Source organism: Crinia signifera, chromosome 1 (genome assembly GCF_055691185.1).
Source record: "Crinia signifera chromosome 1, ASM5569118v1, whole genome shotgun sequence".
NCBI classification, from domain to species: domain Eukaryota; kingdom Metazoa; phylum Chordata; class Amphibia; order Anura; family Myobatrachidae; genus Crinia; species Crinia signifera.
In genome coordinates, this window is record NC_139217.1 from 67641332 (window position 1) to 67668891 (window position 27560).

At 40.6% G+C, this 27560-nt stretch overlaps 1 protein-coding gene across 1 annotated transcript; it reads right to left on the bottom strand.

Annotated features, from left to right (window-relative positions):
• Nucleotides 1-5532: 5532 nt before the first annotated feature.
• Nucleotides 5533-26249, bottom strand: SLC34A2 (solute carrier family 34 member 2). Its single transcript, XM_083160437.1, has 13 exons — nucleotides 26118-26249; nucleotides 18401-18503; nucleotides 18167-18304; nucleotides 17859-17987; nucleotides 17069-17212; nucleotides 16039-16150; nucleotides 15336-15531; nucleotides 15075-15161; nucleotides 14189-14303; nucleotides 11431-11598; nucleotides 10687-10803; nucleotides 10475-10599; nucleotides 5533-8876 (listed from the first exon to the last, which is right to left on the bottom strand). Exons 2-13 carry the CDS (start codon nucleotides 18498-18500, stop codon nucleotides 8301-8303), a joined length of 2007 nt encoding a protein of 668 aa, XP_083016563.1. The 5' UTR covers nucleotides 18501-18503; nucleotides 26118-26249; the 3' UTR covers nucleotides 5533-8300.
• Nucleotides 26250-27560: the final 1311 nt, after the last annotated feature.

Below are 27560 nucleotides of genomic sequence, written 5' to 3' on the forward strand. Positions count from 1 at the left end.
GAATTGTGCCATTGCTAAGATGGCGGCCTATGGTAGAGCAGCACCCTTCTCTCCCGCGGAGCTGAGGACACTGGTCTCCGTTATGGAGACCAGGCTGGGGCGTGCGGGCCCGTTCATAACGAACCGGCAGAAGCGCCATGCGTATGCCGCTGCCCGCAGGCGCATATTCGCGCGCACCCAGGTGCACAGGACCATCGCCCAGCTGGAGCGGCGATGGTCTGATCTGAAAGCTCCAGCAAATAAGGGCCAGCATTGCACGCTGTAAGTGTTTACACATTAAATGGGCAATTGTACATTAATGCTTCCATGACCTTTTTTTTGGCAATAAGGTAACCTGGTTGATCATGAGTTAAACATGGCATACACTATCTGTGTGGTACTTCATGTTTGACATGCTGTAATGAGGGTCTAATATGTCATTGTTTTTGCTGCATGATGAATGAACAAATCATGTGCCTTATTTAACACTCTGCATTTAGATTTTTCTTACAGCACGTGACCGTGCAAGACAGGCCCGTAAGCAGGGCCAGGAGGAGGAGGCCGCTGAGGAAGTGGCCCAGGAGGAGGCCGCTGAGGAAGTGGCCCTTGAGGAGGAGGCCACTGAGGAAGTGGCCCTTGAGGAGGAGGCCGCTGAGGAAGTGGCCCTTGAGGAGGAGGCCGCTGAGGAAGTGGCCCTTGAGGAGGAGGCCGCTGAGGAAGTGGCCCTTGAGGAGGAGGCCGCTGAGGAAGTGGCCCTTGAGGAGGAGGCCGCTGAGGAAGTGGCCCTCGTGGAGGAGGCCGCTGAGGAAGTGGTCCAGGAGGAGGTGGCCTTGGAGGTCCTGGACGAGGAGGAGGCATGTGAGGTGGTGGAGGTAGAAGGAATTGGTAGGTAAACATAAGGCATCATTAATAATTGGTGGTAGTACTATTTGTTAGGTACCAATGGTGAATCTAGTGTGTTTTACTCTATTATTAATTAATAAACAAAAGTGGGTTACAACAGACACACTTAGGGGTTATAGGCCAAGCAGAAAACGTGGAATCTGGAGGCTCACGTAGGTGATGAGTGTTTATTTATTGAGGGCCTTTCTATACAAGCACAAATAAAACCTCAATGGAGTATGGTCAGGCGTGATTTATAATGGAGTCACAAGTGGGCAGTTCCCCTGGGCCCCCCTCTAGGCAGTTGGCCCGTGTTGTTGCCATGTATTTTGGAAAGCTATTTTGTAGGACTTTTTGTTAACTATATAACTATAAATAATGGTGTTTATTTATGTAAGGTGCAAAAGGTATATACATATGCATACATAACACATGGGCGTAAAGGGGCAATAAAAAATGTTGTAAACTTAGCATGATGAAAGGGTTAATCAAAAGTGGTAGTAAAGTGTTTAATTAACAGTTAGTTAGATAAATAATAGATGACCATTAAAAACAATCCCTTTTTAATGAGGTTGCCTAATTGCATAAGCGGGTCATGGTACAGATTTGGGTCTTATGATAATAGTGGTGCTTTGTGCGTAAATACACCGCATCGGTGCGTACGGCCAGGTTCCTGTACGTTCTGACACGGTAAGACCGTGCTTACACTGTAAGACCGTGCAGAATCTGTGCGTGTCCACCGCACACGCAAGGTTTGTATGTCGTCCATACACACGCCCTCTTCTTAAAGAGTGAGTCCGTCCGAATGCGGAGGCTCGGGGGGCGTTTCTACAGACAATGTCCGCACAGCGTGGCGTGCGGACCGCTACATAAGAATTCGGGAAAGTACGCACCGATCAGAATAAGGCCCTCAGGGACAGCAACCAGGTTTGGTCAGCTGGGGGAGTGATGTTTAAAAAGAGGGCAGGTTGGAGGCGGAACAACAAAATGAAGTGAAATTGTAAAGCAGGGGTTGTGGCTACTACGGAAAGTTTCAGTCAGAATCCCGTCATCGGCCACACAGATTGCCCACTTTTCTCGTTAAGTGGGTGGCCAGGCAGGGGAGCCCCTCAAAAATGGAGAGACTTACCTGTCCTTTTGAAGGGGTCTGGAGGGCCACAACATTTTTAAGGAGCCTCCCAGTCGTTCCAGGAGACTAGGTAAGTATGTTACAAATCCACTGCACTCACCACTCCCAAGTCTGGGGTGCAAAACGGTATGAGACCACATGACTGAAATAATGAATGCCATTAAACTTGCAGCTTTCATCAAGGGACCACATTTTTCTGCAAGTACTACTTCATCATTTAGAAGCCTGTTAACTGCTTTAACATCAGAATTACAGCTAAGTTTTTCTAACTGGTTTAAAGCTCACAAGGAAATGGTGGAGCGCTGTTGAAAGTTGTCTCTGGTTCGAAGCTCACCTGCCGACTGAATTCTGTTTTTTAAAAGCATCTTCTCATGCACCTCTGTGTAAACCTGGACCATGCAAGATTGCAAGATTGGTCATGCATACACGTTATGTCATGAATGATGGAACAATACCTTGTTTTATTTTTCACAACACTGGACAGCCAGGCATACAGCATCATTTGATTTAATCATGCAGCACTGCCGACCAGATGATGAAGTGTGAGCACACTAGACAATATACACGATTTGTCATTACGAAACTGGAAATCGTCCCAGTGTTGCTTTAGTTTGTACCCAGCCTAAGTTTAACTCTGTGATAGCAGTTAGACTTATATAATAATACTTGCCTAAAAATTTGGTTCTTTGACGAGGGCTGCAAGCCTACATGTATTGCACAATATATGAACCAAAACCTTATTGTTTATTATGGAGCAGTCTGAGCTCGGTGTTTTATATATGAACTGATCTAGGCTCATTTAAAATATAAATATGTATATAAATGAAATTATGAATAAATGAAAAAAATATATATATATTTTTTTCTGCATCAGATAAAATATCACAATACAGTATTGGGTCTCCCCTAGGGTTGCATCCAAAAGAATATGTAATTTTTGCATTCCACAAATATATTGTTTTCTGGATTGTTTGTTTGACTCAGCATAGTACTATATACAGTATCTACTGCACCTGTACTAAACAATAGCTAAATCCTATGATATACTTTAAGCTTACCATTACGCCATTGCATACTAAAGACAACTGTCATCATCATCATCAATTTTGAGAATTAGGATTTAAAAAAAAAATTAAAAAAAATGTGAAATCTCTGTTTGCTAAATTGCAGGTATACCTGAAAGAGGGTCTGTATATTTGTATCTGTAGATTTATAATATAGTGTTATGTTCTAGATTTCTAGATTGCAGAACATTCTCTAATGTAGAGGAATAATTTAGAATCCCAGATGTCACCGATGATCATGGAGCTATTTATGGTGTAAAAATATATATTTTTCTTTAGTTAATTCCCACTCTTGGTTGTGTAAACAAGGACAATTCATACATGCTAATATTACTCAAAACTACAGATGTGGCCGAATTGCAGCCTTTAAGATGTCACTTCTTCCTAAGTTGATTTTTCTCTTCCGCACGATCCCCTATACTTTCCCCAAAAAATATATTGACAAAGCAAACTCTATTATGATGAAATATGTATGGGCATCGCGTCCCTATAGATTAGCCCGCACCAAAATGTGTTTACCCAAAAGTAAGGGCGGCCTAAATCTCCCTAATCTAACACTGTATCAAGAAGCTGCCCTCCTGGCCCAACTTCAAACTCTTTTTACTCAAGATGACTCCCGGGGCTGGGCGGGTTTGGAGGAAGAGGCCTGCCCCCAATTTCCTGTGAGAGATCTTTTTTGGCTCCCACCCAATTTACGCCCTAAAAATTTGAACCTCCTGCCTGCCACACGTGTCTCCCTGGCTACCTGGGACAGATTGACTAGGGCCGTCTCTAATAATTTTCACAACATACCCTCCTTATCTCTACATACTATAGCCGCTATCATCCCTACCTTTAACCCACATAAATGGATTTCTAAGGGGATCAAATCGTTGGCTGATGTATTGAATGGGCCGACCATTATCTCCTTCCAAGGTCTACAAAAGCGTTTTCACTTACCTGACACAGATAGACTGCAGTACTACCAGATAAACCATTGGTGGAGTAGCCTCTCGTTTCGTGCTACAGTACCAGTATCCTACAACGCAAGTATAGTTGATAGACTCTCCAACGGCGAGTCCAAAGGAGGAATCTCCTTTTGGTATAGAACCCTTTTAGAATTGACCCCGGCCCCCAAAACCAAAGCACAGATTAGGTGGGAGGAAGATATTGGTTGTTCCCTACAGGAATCCAAATGGAGAACATTTTTTAACTCTTCACATAAAATGTCCAAGTGCTTGAATCATTCCGAGATGCACGTCAAACTTCTGAATCGGTTATATCTCACACCCGACAGACTCCACACGATATGGCCCTCCTCTTCCAAATTCTGTTGGCGCCTCTGTGGAGAAGTCGGCCATCAGTTCCATGTCTTCTGGTCATGCCCACGTATAATACCCTTTTGGAAAGAAGTTTTCGACCTTATAAATAAAGCACTAACCTTAACGCTATCGCCTTCCCCCCTCATTGCCCTCCTGAACTGCTTCCCAAGCTCAGTCCCCCCCCCATTTACACTATGTGTTGGGCCATATATGCATTGCGGCCCGGGCTACTCTGGCACAGTGCTGGAAGCAAGTAACTCCACCCTCCTGTGTTAGAGTTGTTCATAAGGTTCAGTCGCACTTCCTGATGGAGACAGATTATTTCCCCACTTATCTCTCTACACACGATTCTTCAGCCCGCTGGAACCCGTGGAGGGCTTTTGTCACAGTTGGGGAGGGTGCTAACCTTCTCAAGCTGGATCCAATTGACTCAATTTAGGACGGCATCTTATTCTCAATTAATATTCAGTACATATCATTTATGGAGATTGTATAGCCATATGACATTGCCTGTTGTATAATTTTGTTTTATAATCTTGTCCTATGATTATGTTTTGATAGAGTGACACCCCCCCCCCTGTTTTTCCTTTCTGTCACACCCTCCCACCCCTAATTGTAATGTTTTGTTATACGAAATGTAAAAATTCTTCAATAAAAACTATTGATGTTAAAAAAAAAACTACAGATGTGCACGGATACTTGTGTTTGGATTCTAATTCATCATTGTGTTTAAAATCCAATTTCTGACCTGCAGTAAGATCCAAAATGTGACCTGTATTGGATCTCCTGTGGAGGGCCGGACTGTGTTTTTCTTGGTTTGGATCCACAAAATTTGAGTGAATTGCGGAGAACCAAACCCTAAAATCTACTCTAAACCAATGATAAAGTTCATACTGTTGTGTTCTTTTTACGATGCTGAGAATGGAGCCCCCATTTGTGGCAATGGATGCGCAAGCGTGTGAGATGCTGGCGCGTCCTCGGCATGCCGTTTGTTCTAGTGCGCTGGCCGCATACATAACAGCGGTTCCAGCTGTATGTGGGAATGTGTCTGTCTACTTGGGCTGTTGTCATACACACATGCTCCCACAAAAAAAAACAATCCATTTCTGTATTTCTGAATCGCAATATTTATTGTATATTGCAATATATCAACATTATTTGACATTTTATTAGCTGTTTTGCTGTATTGTACCTCAATAAAAAAAAGGCTTGCAATAACCTAGTTAAGCATACAGTAGCTGTATAAAATATAAATATAATATCCAATACCTTCAACATTACCATATCAGAACGGTTTGTCTCCAAAATATATACTTTGTTTCAAAATGATTGGAATATACTGTATGACATTTTTCAAGTGAAAAGACAACCAAGATAAAGCATGTCACACTACTTATGCAAAACTTTTCCATAGAATGCAAACAACAATCCACTAGTATGAAACAGAGCGGAATGCACTTAGGTGGCCATACATCAGAAAGATATTGTACCCAATCATACAATCTCAATTGATTGTAAGATGGATTGTATGCAGATTGTGTGCACATCTTGTGTACACAATCATACAATCAATCAGCAGATGGATTGTATGACTGATTGTATGATGGATTGTATGCAGATTGTGTGCACATCTTGTGTACACAATCATGCAGCGGATGGATTGTATGACTAATTGTATGATGGATTGTGAGTAGATTGTGTGACCAAAAACCACCAAGGACTGCCGCGGATTTCAAGGGAAATTGTACACAATCATGAGCGCAATCGATCTTAAGATCAATCTTTCTGATGTATGGCCAGCTTTACAGTATTCGATATTTAACTCGAACATGCCTGATCATTATTACTGAATCCCACTACTAACTTTTCTGCTTACTAGTAGCTATCGGTCAGTGTTAAAGTGCGTGAGCTTAACACTCCCATACACACAGTGAGGAATGGTGGATGCGAAGTGATCCAAATAGACCAATAGGAAGCAGCGGGATTCAGCATGGTAATGCCATCTGAAGATGGCATTTGTTCTTAAACATTTTTGCTTCATCAATGATGAGTTGCCGCTTCAGGGTTGTAATCGGGAATCTATGCTATTTCTGCATGTATTTTGAACCCATTAAACTTGATGAATGGGCCCCTAAGTGAGCTTCCTTTTAGAGTTAATATGGAGCTCACGTTGTAGCACATGTATTGTAAATTACTCGCTGCCCTTTGTATTATGGACACGGAGGGGGGAATTTACTAAGATGGGAGTGCTATTGTACATGGGATGTTGCTATGGGTAACCTATCATAATCTACTACTTATTTTTTTAGCACCTACAGAAGATAATAGATATTATCTGATTGGTTGCCCATAGCAATATCCCATCGGAAAATGAACTCCCCCTGAGTGACAGCAGGGAAAACGGCATCTCAGCCATAAGTGTGAACTCGCTCATATCATGGCTGCATGTTGTCAGACTATGTAAACTTATATCCCCTGATTTCACAAACTGTTTCTGTATGGTAATGCTGTTGGGTGGGATAGCCGTATGCCTAACTTATCTTAGCTTTTTATTAGAGGTTTCTGCCTTTTAGGTGATCCATGACATTATACATTTAGCTATAACTCTGGGTTTGTAGGGTACATTTTAGCATATCTCAAAATATATAATTTATATATAAACATTCAAATGAAAGCTCATTTAAAGTGCTCCTTAATTGCAAATATAACATTTGCACCATCTATATACATAGGTTAAACACAATTTACACAGCTGTATTAATATGTACACAGTACAGAGTACAGTCTGTAGTAGGCTGGTGTACTTGCATTAGAAACCATTATTACCGCTCCAAAAGTCTCTTCTTTTTTTTTAACCATTATAACAGCTCGAATCATCACTGATTTTTAAAAAAAAAGAATAAACACATCTGTTACAAAATATATTTGTCTCAAGTAATAATAGTGCTATTAATAACAGTAGTAATAATTGAAGCGTTGGAAATAGTCGGGTTATTCTTAAGGTATTTTGTTCTTCCGATAATACTTAAAACTCGCATAAGGTGAGAGACCAGATGAAAGGAGGGTGACAGGGTTCCTTCGGTTGTAATCTGACTCAGCGCTGCCACTGCCCAGACTGCATACATCCACCCTCATCATCGACACATGACACATCGGGGGAAATTTACTAAGATATGTATTCTACTTCACATGTGATGTTGCTATCGGCAACCAATCAGATCATGTCTACTATCTTTTAGAGAGTGCTAAATAAATAGGTAGATTCTGTTTGGTTGCCCCCAGCAACACCCCATATAAAGTAGAATACACATCTTAGTAAATTTCCCTCCTCACGTCTGTGCTGATAATGAAGAGACTCGGAATCTTTTCTGCCCAGCATGCTGAGGACAGACCGAGTCAGATGCATACCGGGTGGCATGGAGGGTGGTGCACTGTGGCCATATTGGTTGTGTCGTCGTGTCATTTTATTGGATGGAGCTCCAACATTTTAGTTGCCCCATGGTCCCCACAAGTCTTAATCTGACTGCAGACAAACACAATAGCCTGCTTTCTAATGTGCCCCGAACACAGCTGAGACTTTAATCATGTGAGCTGAGCCAGTACTCGTGAGAACGGAGCCTGTAACTTCAGTGGAAGTCAGCAGCAACGTAGAGACACACTGTAAAACTATAGGCTGAATTCCAATGGTTAGTGTTTCAGCCTCCATCATGCCTGTCCCAAATTGTATAGCCAACAGGTGCTCTTGGGTCTGAAGATGACCAACCATCACTATTGGCCATAACTATTAATGGCCATAACCATTACCGTAAAAACCCAACAGGTAATTTGATCATTTCCGGATGCACCCAACCATATACAGTAATTGTTTTATATCATACATTCAATAAATATAAAGGTTATGTCCATCCTGTTTATTTCTTATGAAAGAAACACCCAACACTCGTACTATAATGAAGTGAGGTCGAGTTTCTTTTCTTTATCTTTGCTGTCAATAGTCGTGATCTCATCAGACAAATCAACAGCATTTTCATGACACTCCAGTGCCTCGGGCTTGTCAATAGATAATTCCTCATCCTCTGTCTTGTAGCAAGTCCGACAGCACTTGCACTTCTTGCAGCAGCAACAACAATAGCGGCCGCAGAACAAAGAGAGAAGAGAGATCACCGCATCCCACGGGCTGAGGGAATGCATCCACTTGGGAAGGAAGTCCCAGGTCTTCAGGAAGCCCGGCAGGAACCTGGGGCATTTCGATTGCATAACATTGATGATTATGGCAACAAGTATGACAAACACGATAGGGACAGCGACGCCTACCAGAGCCTGCCACCCGGCTATTGATAAGCCAAACACCAGTAAGGGCAGTAAGAAGAAGCATAGGATCAAGTATACAACAGCAAACCACCGGTATTTGGCTGTCTTGTTCCCCAGGCCCTTGGCCAGTCGAATAGGTACCCTCATGAAGGGGATGGGATAAAAAATTAATATCCCCGAAATATTGAAGAAAAAATGGCATAATGCAATCTGCAACGAAATAGAATAAAATTATATTACTTTAACCGAAATACAATTTCACTAAAACACTGATATTTTTTTTAATGTTTTTTTCATAAAAATGATTGTCTACCCCTTGTCTGTCGTGTCTGGTTCTTTATGTTAAACACAATAAGTATGTTTATTTTATGCTGGGCACAATTCATTGACAGTGGAACTAATGCATGATATTGTTTAGACCGTTTTTCGTCAATGTTAAGAAACAGAATGCATTCACGACACCAAATGGGTTACTGGATAAGGAATGTCTACATGCATACGTTTGTTGTACTCAAAATTGATGTTGATACTGCCAACTTTATACTATGACTCCATTATACTTATGATACTTGTTCTATATTTGTGAAAAATTCAATAAAAACAGTTGTATTAAAAAAAAAAAACTGGTATTTTTAAGTTATACTTTCAACCAACCTTCGAAAGTGGGTGTAAGTGTTTACAGACTTAGCAGCCAATCAGATGGCTAGAATCTGATTCACTTGCAATGGGAATAACCTCTTGTCTGTTTTAGAAGATTTGATTAATTTCCCCATAAGCCACTAAAAGTAAAATAGGCTTTTATGGAATGCTATTAACCTGGCTACATTGTGTATCACCACTCTACCCATTGGGGTTTTAGAGTATGAGGTTAGCTTGTATAGATCTTAAGCATGAACCCGCAGATTCCCTATTTCATCATTACTTCACTCCTTAGTGCAAGATTGAGTGGTGCCCTGGTCAGAATGCTGAGAAATATATGAATTAAAAATAGGATTTAGGGATATTTTTAAGATATTGGAGAAGATGTTCCAAACATTCTAAAGCTTTATTTATAATTGTATAGAATGTACTTGATCATCTTCTCCACCAGTCCAATGTAGAATCTACTGACATCTCCCCATAGTCCCATGGTGCAATTGAAATACAGAAAATGGGGCTTAATATTTTCTCTCTTTGCTGAATAGACACAATGACATTTCTCATATTTCAGAGCAATAAAGTACCAACCAATCAGCTCCTTAATGTCATTTTTCAAACACAGCATGTGAAAGGACAGCTGATTGTTTGGTGCTCTATCTCTCACCACTTTATATTCCTCCAAGCATTGATACATCTCCTTAGCCTTTCCATAATACACAGATATACAATTGCGCCTTAGGACTTGATCCCATAAACCTAGCGTTGAATCGATAAAAAAATGATATTCAAAGTAGAATATACTGTATAAGCCAGTGGCGTAAGTTTGTCCCAGTTGCCCGGAGGCAAGATGTAAATTGGTGCCCCCCCATACACACACACACAATCTTATATAAAATATATATAAAATGTATCTTATGAAATATAGATCTATATACATAGATATATAGATAAATAGAGAGAGAGAGAACATATATTTCAGAACTCAGCCACAGATGCTATATTAATGGCTTTCAATTAATGAATTTAAACTCACAAGGGAGGACAGGTGTCCCCTTGGGAGCAGGAGCCCGGCGGCAGATGACTCCATTGCCTCCCAAAGTTTTGCCTCTGGTATAAGCTATCCTTGCTTGTCTATAAGCTATAAAATTCAAAGAGTTTGCAACACACACCTGTACAGAGTTTTGTAAGGTCTCCCCCGGACTGGCTAATGCAGCCAGCAGGGCAGTAGTTGTTGTACCGATGTTAGACCCAAGAGTCAGTGGGTAAGCTCGCTCAATGCTAATCACTCCGATGCCTGAAAGGAAGCAACAGTTGTTATATGGGGCAAATCTGTTGAGAACTAATATAAGACTTTCTCTAAGACTCAAGTCATGAAACATACCAATGAGTGGAGTAATTGCAGATGTGAACACCGAACTGCTTTGCACAATAAATGTCATTCCTGCACCAACCAGCATTGCCAAGTATCCCGTCAACCATGCGAATGGGAAAGGGAAGTCTGTATGAGGACAACAAATAACACATTGCAGATTTAGGGCTCCAGGAAATATAAATCATGATAAACGAGAGAACTGAGAGTGCACACATATGAAGAGTTACAGCAACTACCTCCATACAAGTCTCAATAAACAATATCCACACTACAAGGGCCTTCAACAGCCCCAACACTTGGAGGCTCTCATTTGCATAAAATATACTTAAAAGGTTTTTTTTTTTTGTTTTCTAACAATTTGACACTTCGCAATCCTGCCACCTTATACCCAGATCTACCTAGATATGTAAGACTTTGCATTATCCAGATCTGCATTGATGTCTCTTAAAGGCAGAAGTTCAGTATAGCTGACATTACAAAGAAAGGAAACTCACAATCCTACAATAGAATTGCATTCACAAGCAGAGAAACAGACATCTGCATTAGGACAGGACTCAGAATGAGAAGGAGGAAGACGAAGACCCAAACTAGGAAGAAGAAGACAGATAACATGGTATTACAATGGGATTCCAAGCAGGAAAAGAAACCCACTGACATTCTAATGAAATGCTGAAGGTGGGAAACTGGGATTCAATGGGATTCACAACGAGGGTAACCAGGTCAGGTTCACCTGAATCAGCTAGTACGATATACCTGTGTTAACGATCTTCTTGATGACAATAGACACTTGTCCTTTTAGCATGGAGTTCAGAAGCTTGACAATCAGAATCAGACAGAGACACAACACAAAGAGTGACAGCGCCAAGAGGATAAATCCCACGGCCAAATCTGGGAGATTGCTGTTGGCAAATATGTGTGAGCCTAAATAAAACAAGAGAATTAAAGGTTAATCTATTTCTCTTTAACATGAAGATAACATTTTCAAACTGTATCGCAGGGGCAGATTTATGAAGCTCAGTGAAGTGATAAAGTGTCAATGGCTCTACCCTAATGTGCTGCTCGGGGAATCTGTTAGTACAAGATGTATAAATGAAATTTGTATCACATTATCAATGTTCTTTACACAGATTAATAATTGTATAAAGCTCAGTCATAATTCTTGTTACAGGGGGGCAGATTTATTCAGCTCGGTGAAGTGATAAAGTGTCTGGTTTTTATCACAAGCCAATCAGCCTCTAACTGTAAAGTTACAGGCTTGGTTTGTAAAATGACAGGTAGGAGCTGATTAGCTGGTGATAAAAAAACACTTTTATCACTTCACCGAGCTTAATCAATCTACCCCTCTGTTACAAGAATTATGACTGAGCTTTATACAATTATTAATCTGTGTAAAGAACATTGATAATGTGATACAAGTTTCATTTATACATCTTGTACTAACAGATTCTCCAAGTAGCACATTAGGGTAGAACCGTTGTACTAGTAAGCTCATAAAGCTGGGCACACACTTTGCGATTTTCATTAACAATATGCACGATAACTATATGGATTCAGTATTGAATCCCGGCGGTCGGGATCCCGGCGTTCAGAATCCCGACGCCGGAATCCCGTCAGCCGAAATGCCGACAAGGGGGGGACGTGGATCGCCCCCCCTTGCGGGCTCGCTGCGCTCGCCACGCAGCGGGCCCGGTGCCTCGCTACGCTCGGCACGCTAATTTATTCTCCCTCCAGGGGTGTCGTGGACACCCCAGGAGGGAGAATGTGTCGGCATTTCGGCGGTCGGGATTCCGGCGTCGGGATTCTGAACGCCGGGATCCCGACCGCCGGGATTTTAACTGCATCCCAACTATATTGTTAAAGATGGGGAGCTGCTAGCACCATTAAAAGAATTATTCAACCAGTCACTAGCTACAGGAGTAATTCCAGAGGACCAGAAAAGAGCAAACGTAGCACCACTGCACAAAAGTGGAGCAGATGCAAGCAACTACCCACCAGTGAGCCTTACATCAGTTGTAGGAAAATTACAATAAAGAGTTGTAGATTATCTCAAATTTGCAGAATTCCGTACAGCATGGATTAATGCGGGTGGAGATCACGCCAAACAAAACTTATTGACTTTTTGGACTGGATGACTAAAGTAGTAGTTACCAGGGGAGCCATAGACATAGCTTATCTAGACTTTAGTAAGGCTTTTGATACTGTCCCACATTTCCTAAATAAACTTGAAAGTATGGGATTGAATTTTAAGGTGGTTGTATGAATAACATCTTGGTAGCAGGATAGAAAACAGAGAAATGTAGTAAAAAGAGTGCATTAAAGGGAGGGACATGTTACCATTGGAGAACCCCAGGGATCTGTGCTTGGATCAGTGCTTTTTAATATCTTTACTGGTGACATACAAATGATATTGAAGAAAGTGTGCATAGGAATGGTCAAGAGCATGGCAATTACAGTTCATTGTCAGAAAATGCAAACTCATGCACTTGGGTCTCAAAAATCCAAAGGCTAAATATAGAATTAATGGCAGTTTATTGGAAACTACCAAGGAGGAAAGGGATCTAGGTGCCACTATTTCAGGTGATGTAAAGGCAGGTAGGCAATGAAACAAAGCAATGAGGAGGGCAAGTCAGATGCTTGGTTGCATAGGGAGAGGAATCAGAAGCAGAAAGAAAGAAGTAATAATGCCAATGGTACGACCTCATCTAGAATACTGTGTCCAGTTCTGGAGGCCATATCTCCAGAAGGATATAAATACATTAGAGACTGTACAAAGAAGGGCAACTAAAATTGTTCATGACCTACTGTACATCACTAAACTTAATCGAAAAGAAAAATTACTTCACAGAAAGACTAATGGAACAGCCTCCAATCAGAGGTGGTAGAGGCTAAGGGCAAGATGTACTAAGCCTTGAAAAGTGATAAAATGGAGAGTGATAAACCACCAACCAATCCGCTACTACCTATCATTTTTGAAACACAGCATGTGACATGGCAGTTAGGAGCTGATTGGCTGGCTTTTACCAAGCTTAGTACATCTGGCCCTAAGACAGTAGAACAAAATAAACATGCATTGAATAGGCACAAGTATATCCTTACAAAGAAATAAGGACTAAATAGGGTTTGAGGTAATAATAGGGTTAAAAAAAGGGGGCAGAGTAGATGGGCCAAATGGGTCTTATCTGCCATGAAATTCTATGTTTCTATATTATCCTGCATATCATTTAGCATATACCCTCTATATCACGCCCGAGCTCAGTGTTTTAGCGCAAATTGTTCTTTATGCGGAGCCACCAATATCGTTAACGATATCAGTGATGCCGCATATCGCACCGTGTGTACAGTGCTTAGCACTCTAATGTAGAAATGCATTATCTTACAGTAACCTTGGCTTTGATGTGTAAAATGTTCTATATAATCTATATAATGATGAAACAGGGATTCCGACCACAGGCATATTGCCGTCGGTCCCCTCTATGCTACTAAATTACATACAGGCATCATGACTACTTACAGCTAACTTTCACTGACTCAGTGATCTCTGTCCATGTCACATTATTTTCATCTGTCCAGCAGAGTCTGTTGGCCGTGCAATTATCCATACTTGGCACAGTATCATTTATCCATTCCTGTAAAAAAAAAATCAGATACACATATATGAAACATAAATATACAAAAAATTCTATTCCTCATTTAAGTGGCTGCACAAAGTGCAAATAAACACCTTTACAAACTAACACTCAGGGGCACTGGGGCATGTTCAGAATCAAATAGCAGAGCTCTAAAATATAATAATAATAATAATATAAGCATTTGGTATTAAGGTCCTGATTCGGGGAGGATTCTAATAATCTAACAGCTGCCACTTTATGCGACGGCTGCAGCCGATGGACTGTCTACTTAGACTCCGACCGGCTACTGTTCTTACCTACTGTGGTGCCAAATAGTCACACCATCAAGCGGATGTACGGTTGCTCATAAGGTCCAACAATACATAGCCGCAGGTGCAGGTGGAACTGTGTCTTCCAAGCCAGTCCTTGACAACAACGTGGCACTGACACAGAATCACACAATGCACCTAGCACCTAAACATTTTCATGGTTTTTTTTCAAAGTTGTTTTCACCTTGAAAAAGCTGTGGAGTAATGTAGCTCATTATCTTGTAACAACAGGAGCCATTGCTTCACATTGAAGTGTTCACATTATTATCTGCTGTCATAAAATCCAAGTGGTCGTCATGGGTTGTGACTATCACCACCCACAATCCTCTGCCTGAATTACACATATCTCCATGCCATTCTGATCTGTATCCCCGCAGCAGTAAAATACCAACAATGTTATGGCTACTATAGTATAGCCTTGTATTGTAAAGTTGTATCTATTCCCCCATAAACGCCTTACCTTGTAACCACAATCTCTCTTAATCAAACTCTTGTTCTGAGCTGCTGGATCTCCCTGTGCAATTTCCTGTATAACTTTTTTATCAAGCTGCAATAGATAAATATCATTTAGCTCCATTTGTGAGTGTATGGGTATGTATGTGTGTGTATATATTTATATATATATATATATATATATATATATATATATATATATATATATATTTTTTTTTATTATTTATTATTTGATTGCAAAGAAGAAGTCATACACTTCTGTACACACCTGAATAATTCCTTTGGTAAGGGGCTCTGTGATAACCTTTAGCATGTCTGGGGCATCCTCACCGGTTTGTATATTGAAGCTTGTGACGATAACATTGGTGAGATGGAACAGATATCCTGATGCTATTTCAATGGGCAGCAGAATGAGCACAGATAGCCAATTAAAGAAATCATGGACCGTGGCTCCTGCAAATGCCCTGGAAGGAGGAAATTCTGATTATTGAGAAGCAAAGGGTCATTAGCACTTAATAATATTTTAATAAAATAAACATTTACTTTTAGCAACAAACCAGCAATTAGTTTTATACTCTACGGGTGAAGTTAGAATAAAGAACGGACTGATTAGCTGTTATGGTTTAGTGCATCTAAATACATGTTAGTGCGGAGATAGTTCACTGGCAGGAAACCCCAAAAGAGGCATAGCCGTCATGAGTGGAACTTATAAGGGGCCCAGAATGTCAAAGGGGCCCAGTGCTGATGATCCTTTATCTGCTTCACTCACCACTTGAAGAACAATTAGTTTCTTGCCATGTTAGTGAGTAATGTACATAGACCACAGCACATTTTTGGTCTACAGAAAAATGGCTGCCACATGTACAATTTAGGGCCTAAATCAGAGATGGACACTAATGTAATTGTGTCCATTTTATTTTCACAAATCTGATTGGTGATAAGTCTGAATGAATGTCAATAAGAGCAAATACCTTCTGAATTCATTCCGGTCACCTGACTGCATCAGAGCCACAATGGTGTTTGTGACCGATGTGCCGATGTTGGCTCCCATGATTATCGGGATGGCCGTCCTGACCGTTAGAACTGTCAAAACACAAAAACACATTAATAATTATGCTCTATTCTCAAGAATAAATTATATACTTGACCTTTTTCTATGTAACACTTTTAAATCATCATAATGAAATTAACTTAACAAAAGGACATCTAGACAAAATGGGACCGATTGAACAATGACTGATATTCTTGTTACAATGATAAATGGTGCTTCAACCAATCAGCACCTGCCATTTTTAAACCTATGACAGGAGCTGATTGTCTGGATTCCCATTTGTCATTCGTAACAAGTGATAAAAAGAATATAACTCAGTGTTAAAGACCAGGATATAGTATAAGCCATATATTTTGCACTAGCATAACGCAGGTTCAAATACACACTGATGTTAATGACGCAGATGCATATCGAGAAATGAGTATTAATGCCTGTATGTATGGTATGCTGCAATGACATGTGCACAACATCTATTCATGAGATGGGACTGGGGGTCCAAAGTGATGACAAATGGAGCCACGCCCCCTAGTCATATGGTCACACCCCCTAATTACGGGATGTATGTGACGATAGTGCAGTAACCTTCCTAACCTTCTATTCCCGTGATGGTTAACTTTGGTATGGTCTGAATTGCCCCCCCCCCCCGGTTTGCATGTACAAAGCTCCAGAGCGAACGCCTTCTCACTCATTTGTGTAAGCGTACCCATCTGCTCACATGCTAGTGCTGGGATTCGCTAGGTGGGCGGGGCGTGTGCATTCGGCGGGGCGCTGTTTACCTACTAGCTGTGCAGCGACTATAAGCAGCGTAGCGACTACCTCTGAATCAGGCTCTTAGTCAGTTGCTACATATCTGCATAAACAACAATTGCAACAGTGACACCTACAGCATAAGGAAAGTGCTTAGTCCTGCTCTAGTCTTCTGAACTGTATAATGTACAAGGTATACTCACGCCCAGACGACACCATGCTGACCACTATAGATGTTGATGTACTTGAGCTCTGTACAAGCACAGTCACCAGGACTCCGATCACAAGCCCAGCAACTGGGTTAGACAGCACCGAGTGATTCTTGAATATATCTCCTGCAGCTTTTCCTATAATAGAGTTTACAGTAAGTTAGTAAACAATCATGCATATTTCTGTTCCTATCCCATTGTTTCTATTGCCGCTTCTGTCTGTAATACTGTTCATTATAATTTAATGTCATGGCAAGGTATTGTAATTAACGCTTGGGGGAAAGCAGCATTACCATCAGACTGCAGTAGCATCACTCTCCACTAGGGGGATATGGTGCACATGCATCATAAGACGGAAATCAGTATACATCAAGCGGTCAATCATAGATAGAATAGATTACAGATTTCAAATATTTATCCACAGAGGACCTAATTCTGACAATATCGATGTTTTCACAAAGGGCTGATGGCAGTTCTGCTACTGCGCTAAATACATATATACTATATACATCTCCTATCGGCAGTTTTTATGGTGCCCTATGGTTTATGATCACATTGTTTAAATAGAAATATTTACAATTTTAAAGCCAAGTATATGCTTCCAGGACATCACACCTACTGTATATCATCTACATTACCAGCTCCTAATGAACATGTATTTGCTGACACCAGAATTAGTCAGTTATAATTCATGGAACTCAAAACAATTTATATAAATGTTTTTACAAGTTTACATTGGCCACTATAATCCAACACTGATAGCTTCTGTACAGCAGGATCTTACCTCCTACTAACTGGAAGGCCGAACTTAGCACGTCCAAGGAGCAAACGAAGAAATACAACAGCGCCACCAATAGGACAAACCTTGTTATGGACAGCAGCACGGATATGGTGCGTTGCTTTGTGTTCATTTCTGTAAAACAAAGGACATCACTTTCAGTCTGTATCGTGGCAAAGACCCAATTGCAAGGCAACCTTCTGGTAGAGACGGAATATCCAACATAATATATATACATGCCAACATTTGGATTAGAGACTCTTCGTAAGCAAGCATTTTTTTTTTACATGGAATATAGTAAAAAACACACGTACCTGACCATCTAAGCCCTGTACGCTTAAGCTCTGGCATGTCCCATGGGTCAAACTCCTTCTCTTCAGGGGCGTCCTTGCACAGTGACACAGTGGAGTAAGATGGTGGCAGTGATTCGGAGCTGGGCGTACTAACCCCATCTAGTGGAGACATACATACAATAAGTACATGGCAAGACAAGTCTGAAGACAGTGCATTACATTACGTAGCAGAATACTTTGTCAGTATAGACTTACCAGGTGGAAGATCCCCATTGATATCATTAAGATAAGGCGGTTTGTAATTATCTTCCGGGTCTTTTTGGACATGGTTCTGGAATTCCGGCAGAGGAGCCATTTTCTGTGAGTAAAGATAAATAAAAATGTTGAGAGTACTTTAAACGCCAACAATTCTTCACCTTCCTCAAAGAGAGGTCACAGCAAACCGGCACCAATTCACAGCAGGACCCATTCACCAACAAGAGCTGTAAGCAGTTAGGTAGCAGATGACCCATCACCTTGTACAGTGCACAATCATCTTCCATATAGACTTGGGCTGGCTGTTGAAGGTACTGGTGAATCCACACGGAACTCTACACTTTGCTTGAACTGAAAAACTCCCATCACTCCTAACCATTGGGAAAACATTTATAGCTGCTGTTGGCTTTTCATTCCAGTCCAAGTAATCATTCCAATTTTTTTTAACGGACTTATATGAGCCTCATGCAGTTGCTTTCCCTATAATGTTGTTTTTGTATTAATGCATTTTTCAAGATGCCCTAAAATACTGTAGCTCAAAGTTCACTACAAGCATCTAGGAAAATCCAAAAAATAGACCCAAACCAAAAGAATGGTTTGCTCTATATAATTCCTTTTCCATTTCCAGCTACCCCAAAACATTTTTTTTCATTACTAAGACTACTACTAATACTACTATTATTACCACTGCTTCTGATACTACTACTATTACTACTTCTACTACTACTACTTCTGTAACTACTTCTACAACTTCTACTACTACTACTATTACTGCTTCTACTACTACTATTATTATTACTACTGCTTCTACTACTACTACTGCTTCTTCTACTACTACTACTACTACCACTATTACTACTACTTCTACTACTACTACTACTTCTGTAACTACTTCTACAACTTCTACTACTACTACTATTACTGCTTCTACTACTACTATTATTATTACTACTGCTTCTACTACTACTACTACTACTGCTTCTTCTACTACTACTACTACTACCACTATTACTACTTCTACTACTACTACTTCTGTAACTACTTCTACGACTTCTACTACTATTACTGCTTCTACTACTACTACTACTACTTCTACTACTATTATTACTACTGCTTCTACTACTACTACTACTACTGCTTCTTCTACCACTACTACTATTACTACTTCTACTACTACTACTGCTTCTACTAATAATACTACTGCTTCTACAACTACTTCTGTAACTACTTCTACGACTTCTACTACTACTACTATTACTGCTTCTACTACTTCTACTACTACTACTGCTTCTACTAATAATACTACTGCTTCTACAACTGCTTCTACTACTAATACTACTGCTTCTACTACTACTACTACTACTACTACTACTGCTACTACTGCTCCTACTACTGCTTCTACTACTACTACTACTACTACTACTGCTCCTAATACTACTGCTTCTACTACTGCTACTACTACTGCTCCTACTACTAATACTACTGCTTCTACTACTGCTACTACTACTACTACTGCTCCTACTTCTAATACTACTGCTTCTACTACTGCTACTACTACTGCTACTACTGCTCCTACTACTAATACTACTGCTTCTACTATTACTACTACTGCTAATACTGCTTCTACTACTACTACTACTGCTCCTACTACTACTACTACTACTACTACTGCTTCTACTACTACTACTACTACTACTACTGCTCCTAATACTAATACTACTGCTTTTACTACTCCTACTACTAATACTGCTTCTACTACTACTACTACTGCTAATACTGCTGCTGCTACTACTACTACTGCTTCTACTACTACTACTACTACTACTACTACTGCTGCTACTGCAGCTGCTACTACTACTGCTACTGCTACTACTATTACTACTGCTACCACTGCTGCTACTACTGCTACAACAACTACTGCTTCTACTACCTCTACTACTACTACTACTACTACTACTGCTGCTACTACTACTGCTGCTACTACTACTACATTTACTTCTATTACTAATACTGCTGCTACTACCACTGCTACTGCTGCTGCTACATTTTATGCCCTGAAAAAAAATGCACTATATCTGTGAAACTTCAGTTTAACTACTGGGATGCCGTTAATTTTCTGTTTATGCAAAGTGTTTTTCTAATGTTTATGAAAAGAAGACATGAGTTTAACAGTTGCTAATTTATGTAAGCCATAAAAGCTATAATGGAGATAGGTTACTATTATTATAACTCCTTCTTTCCTGTGTATCCTTCCAGATTATTATTATAACTAGTAATATTATATCATAGTATAAATGTACAAACAATATTACGATACACAACTAAGCTGAGTCATCATTATTGACCATACCGACTTATCAAAAGGGAGTATTAAAAATAGTGCTACAGCCCGTGCTGGTTACTGCTCAGTTATGCAGACACCAAGTTTAATATCCCTGTGACAATGTGGTAACTATACTGGGCATACTAGCAGCGCAGGGTCGTACCTGGCATAATGTAAGACTAGCACATCCTAGTCAGCATGGGTGAAAATGGGGAAATCGGGTGTGCAAAATCCTTGTGTCCTTCACTTAGGGCAGAGCAGCCCCATTATGAATACCACCTGTGCTCGTTCTTAAACTAATAGGCAAAATAAAAGGGACAGTGTGGAGACAAATAGGGTCTAGTTTAGTGTAATTTAGGCACCGTGATCCAAGGGGTTAATTTACTAAGATGGGAGTTCTTTTGAAGATGAGAAGTTGCCCATAGCAACCAATCAGATCTCTTATCTTTTAGAAGGTGCTAAATAAACAAGAAGAAGAATCTGAATGGTTGCTAGGAGCAACCTCCCATCTTCAATAGAACTCACATCTTAGTAAATTTACCCCCAAAGACTCTTATTCAGAAAACCAGGTCTCACACCCCCTTGTAAAATGGATTGCGTGTATGAGTATACATATTATGGGCAGCACGGATGGTGTAATGGTTAGCATTACGGCCTCACAGTGCTGAGGTCATGGGTTCTATTCCCAACATGGCCCTAGATGTGCGGAGTTTGTATATTCTCCCTGTGCTTGCGTGGGTTTCCTCCGGGTACTCCAGTTTCCTCCCACAATCCAAAAATATACTGGTAGATCAATTGGCTTCCAACAAATTAACCCTAGAATGTCTCTGTGTGTGTGTGTGTGTGTGTGTGTGTGTGTGTGTACATGTGGTAGGGAATATAGATTGTAAGATCCACTGGGGCAGAGACTGATGTGACTTCAAATATTCTCTATAAAGTGCTGCGGAATATGTGTGCGCTATATAAATAACTGATAATGATAATAATATACCAACATATTATGATGTTGGTATATTTCTCTTTGAAATGAAGAATTGGAATTTAGGAACCCTCATTTTCTAATTATGAACATGGAATTTCATGCTGTATTTGCTGAGGTTAATTCTGAACATTGGATTACTGGGATAAGTTCTACTGTGTTGTAGGAGATGATACAGATAATAATTAAATAAAGGTTGCATAATTGGATGAAAGTATGCCAAGACACATCTATGTACTGTGGGCATACTTTCATCCAATTGTGCAACCTTTATTTAATTATTATCTGTATCATCTCCTACAACACATCTTCCTTAACCAGTTAAACAAGTTATTACTAATTACCCATTAAGTAAACTGAATATTACACAATTTATAGTCACTTCGCCTTGCAAAAAGACACAGGAACGGCGTCCAACGTGCAAGAAACAGCTGAGAGACCAGAAAGTTTGCCTGTGTGTTATTACCACTTCTGTGGATCATCTCTGCCTTACTGTCAGCGGTATTTGGGTACACTTGCATGAACGAGGAAGTTAGAGAGTGCCAGAACCATTCAGGGGAGGGCATAAAGTGCTCATGCAGAGGTGGGGGAACTCATTTCTCTATGCCATCTAATTACACCCCCTCCCCCCATTAGGCAGAGACAGGGCCAGTGGTAGGGTTTTTGGCATCTCCCTGCAAACTGGAATGCTTTTCTGTGAGAATTACTGTGCAGGGCCAATGTGGAGGTTAAAATGTTCCACCTCACCATTAGAGGTGGAGGAACTCAGTTCCACCCCGTTCCCCCTCACTTTAACCCCTGTTCAGGGGCAGAATTTATTACCAACTTGCCCCAAATTGCAATTGTGAAGGTGGCAGGACAGAGTTCCAGAAAACACCATCAGTCTCAGTTACATGGCTAGAACATTTCGCTAAACTCCCAGGCTCAGACCCGGAGACAGATGTATCAAGCTTCAAAAAGTGATGAAGTGAAGAGTGATAAACAGCCAGCCAATCAGCTCCTAACTGCCATGATACTGGCTATGTTTGAAAAATGACAGGTCGGATCTGATTGGCTGGTTGTTTTATCACTCTCCATTTGATCACTTTTTGAAGATTGATACATCTGGCCCCCCCGGAACATGAACATGGTGTTAGCCTACACAAGCTCCAGAGTGCAGCCCCCATGGTGTCATGCCCAGAAATGTTCCAACAAATGGCTACAGACATTGTCAGGCTGGGTACACACTATGCAATGGTGTGACCAAGCCACAAAGCATCACGATATATCGATATACACTCTATGATATGATGTATGATGGGGTAATCTATTGTTACATACTGCACATGTATAGTAAATTGTGATGGTGTGACCTCAATGTCGGTTTGGAGCGATGTAGGAATATATTGTGCCACCGCACACACTACAGTATATAAACTATCATATGAATTTGCAATGCAGGGTTGCGTATTGCATGTAAAATACATTACATTGTTCATGGAATCGTCACATTGAACATGTAACACATCCAATGGGATGGTCCAATGAATGACATCTGGGAACCATGGATTATACTTTTGCTCCTGGGCCCACCACTTACAGTTTCCGCCACTGTCATGCATTCCCCAATCAGCTCCCACATGGCCAATATACAATAGGGGGTCTTACTGGGGTTCAGTGGTGTCATGTGACTGCAAGCAGAAGGCAAGAGCTGTCCAGCACACAACTGATGTGTCAAACTGATATGTCTTTGACTATATTTCCTTTGCATCCCAGAACTGCTGTCTTTGAATGATTCTCTGTTCTGCCTTCCTGATGTTATATACTGTTATATACTGCTATAGTGACCAGCAGTAGTGAGCAGAGAGTGAGAAGTACAACTGTCCTGATCACCACCTCCCTGGATCTGCTGGGTAGGCAAGTATGAATAAGGGCAGGTCTGATGCCCTCTTCCACTGATAGCCAGGGCCGCAATCGGTGGGATACAGATGGTACATGAGTTTAGGGACTATAGGGGGAAATTGACTAAATAAGGTGTATTTCATGCAAAGATTGGCCCCCATACTTGGCCATGCCGGGTCATAAAACAACCCGGTCCTCCTTTTCCTGTAAGCCCCAGATAAGTAAAAGTGTAATAAAAGTGAAACAGTTTATTAATATCCCAGCTTGCATTAGTGTGAGTGTATGTTACGTATTTAGCGGAAGACTCTGGAACAGTAGACCGCCCAATGCATGACTTAAATTGCTTGTACAAAGCACAAAGAAGCATTGTATCGTGTTTAGAGAAATCTCTCAAATTTCAGTCATTACTCAATGGTCCTGCTAACCGAACCATACAGTAGTCTGCAAGACAGATTCCCACAGCTGTACCGCGCTGGGCTCTCTGTATGGTAACCGGTATATACAGTTCACATAGAATGCAGCAGAGTTCTAGAAGCCAATTCCCCAAGAAAAGCCAGGAAAGGTGAAGCAGCAGCCCAAGTCCTCTGCAAAGACTTATACGTCTTACACCACTAAGCCTCCAAGTACCTTAATATCCATGATTCTAGGTGCAAACGGGTACTGGAAGGCAATTATTATTACATGATTACACAGAACAAACCACTCACACACATGTATTTCTAGAAAACTCAGATGATGACAGATATTTGCTATACTGATTTACTTAGAGAAACTATTTACATCTTTGGTTTTATCTGATTAGTTTTATTATATTGTTTTAATATTAACACTTTTCATCTGTTTTAACATCATTAACAAATGCATTTATTTCAGCAGTAGTGTATTTAACATTGACCAAATGAAACTAATGACTCCCGGCACACCTAACACACTGCTTGCACAAGTCATTAAGGTGTTGCAAGCATAGTGTATCATGTGTTTCCCAGTCTGACCGCAGATTGATACACAATGAAACACATCTCCGCAACCTTTTGTATTTAAACGATAAACAAAAAACTGTCAAGCGGGCCAAAAAAAAAAAAGCTTTGGGGGTTAAGCAAACAGGTCACATACAGGTAAAACAAATCAATATTTAGCCAGTGCGCTGCAGGAATGTGGGATATGAAATCACTTTCTCAGACAAGAGGACATTATTATCAGATGAGGCACCGAGTGATAGGAGGCACAGAACGCACAATGCAATCTCACTGTCTAAACTGTTTTATACTCCAGATAAACATGCTCCAGGTATTCATGTGCGGTACACTCAGTATATGAGGCAGTATAGTATAGGTCACATCACACAAGTCATTCTCATGAACTAAACATGTTACACATGCAGGTGTGTGTGCGTGTGTGTGTGTGTTGTGTGTATGTGTATATATCTTATGTGTGTGTGTGTGTGTGTGTGTGTGTGTATATATATATATATATATATATATACACACACATATATACACACAGACACACACACATATATACACACACATAGACACACACATATATATATACACATGCAGGTGTGTGTGTGTTGTGTGTATGTGTATATATCATATATATATATATATATATATATATATACACACACACACACATATATACACACAGACACACACATATATATACACATGCAGGTGTGTGTGTGTGTTGTGTGTATGTGTGTATATCCTATATATATATATATATATATACACACACACATATATACACACAGACACACACATATATATACACATGCAGGTGTGTGTGTGTTGTGTGTATGTGTATATATCATATATATATATATATATATATATATATATATATACACACACACACACATATATACACACAGACACACACATATATATACACATGCAGGTGTGTGTGTGTGTTGTGTGTATGTGTGTATATCCTATATATATATATATATATATACACACACACATATATACACACAGACACACACATATATATACACATGCAGGTGTGTGTGTTGTGTGTATGCGTATATATCTTTTGTGTGTGTGTGTGTGTATATATATATATATATATATATACACACAGACACACACACATATATACACACAGACACACATATATATATATATATATATATATATATATATATACACAGTACACACACACTCAAAAATGTGTTTCACTGAATTCCTTATACTGTACATAAAAATATATAACAACCTAAGGAACTACTGAGAATAAATAATTAGCTAATGATTACCCTTTAAGCATAAACTGAACATAATGTTTGAATAATACCCCAAAAAACAGAAAATAATAATAATAGAAATATATATATATATATATATATATATATATTAACTTTATATATTTAATCAATGTGACATATTTTTGAGGAAGTTACACTATATATTAGCTTGTTTAATTAATCTATGATATTATGTATTTAAATTAAATAATTAGGGAACAGGTTCCCTACATTTGAAATAAGTAAAATATTGTAATTGACTCAGAGCAAATGATTCATGATTTACCTGGCGGTCCTGTGGAGGAGGAGGCAGGGAGAGGAAAGGTGAAGGACTGGGATGCAGGGACCAGAGATCTCTAAACTTATATACAGGATGAAAGCTGTTCTTACACACCCAGGTCACACAGTGCTACCCCTCCCCTTACTCTGAGCACAACCTACATAACTCCCTAACCCCAGTCTTCCCAATCAGCACTTTGCAATCGTGGATGTGATAACGAACTAAAGCCACTTGCTCACTCTTTCTTATCATGCTGTGTCTCATATAACCACCTGATAGCTACTCTTCCCTCTGGGCTGAGGGGGAGATTTACTCATGCACTTCGGGTGGAGAGGAGGGAGGCTGTGCTTTGCATGCTAATCCCTGCACAGCCAGTTACTAGAGTCTCACAGGTTTATGATATACTGGAGATCATAGTGTGATCTCTAGTAACGGTAAGTGGCTAAGTATCATGTCATTGTACCTAGTGAGCTGGGCTGCCAATTGTGGTGCCCAGGACTGACAAATACCAGCATTGGCCCCTCTTCACGAAAGGTGATCGTACCCTGGATGCACTGCATCTACTTTACTTCAAGGGAAATGTGAATGTTGTTTATGATGAATGATATGTGTTAGACTCCAGTTCTGGGCCCCTTTGCTGTCTGGGCCCAGGAGCGGAGTCCCAGCATTCCCCCCAGATGGCTGCACTGCTAGTGAGTGTGGACCAGTAACACATTTATAAAGAGGTCACCAAGGCCATGCCTCAAAACTGCGCGTTACATTTTATGTGCTTGATGGCTATTTTTTTTTAGTGTGCTTGTGCTTGAACATGTCCCCCCCCCCAAAAAAAAAAAATGTCACTAAGGCAGGAAGATCCATTCCTCTTGTAGACCTGGATATGGCCTGTAACGCTTAGTAAATAGGCATTTATGAAGCCCACTTCACCTGCACCATAAAATGCCTTGGTTTGGAACTTGTCCACCTGGATGGTCTGCACAGCACACGTTACGGTATATACTTATTCTCTGCTCTGCACCTCTCCTACCTGGAGAAAGTAGAACCAGCTTAAGTGGGGTATGGGTAAAAACCGGACCAGGACAAAACCTCCGGACCGCCGGAACAGACATCAAACTCTGCATTTTGGAGCTTGTAGCGTCTGGTCCGGGGGGGTGTCCTGTCCGGGGGTGTCCTGTCTGGAGGTTCTGCCTGTGACACCTGTCACCAGGTAGAGGAGGAGGGGTAGAATAAAGCCTCCCTGTATGGTCCGGGCATGTAGCAAAAACCGGACGGTCCCGACCACACGGGGAGGCTGTAATCTCCCCTTCCCCATGTCCCTGATGATAGCTATCACAGGGACCCCCCCGGACAAGACCCCCCCCCTCCGAACAGGACACCCCCCGGACCCTATAAGCTCCGGACTGCAGATTTTGATGTCCTGTCTGGCGGTCCGGAGTCTAGTCCGGTCCGGTT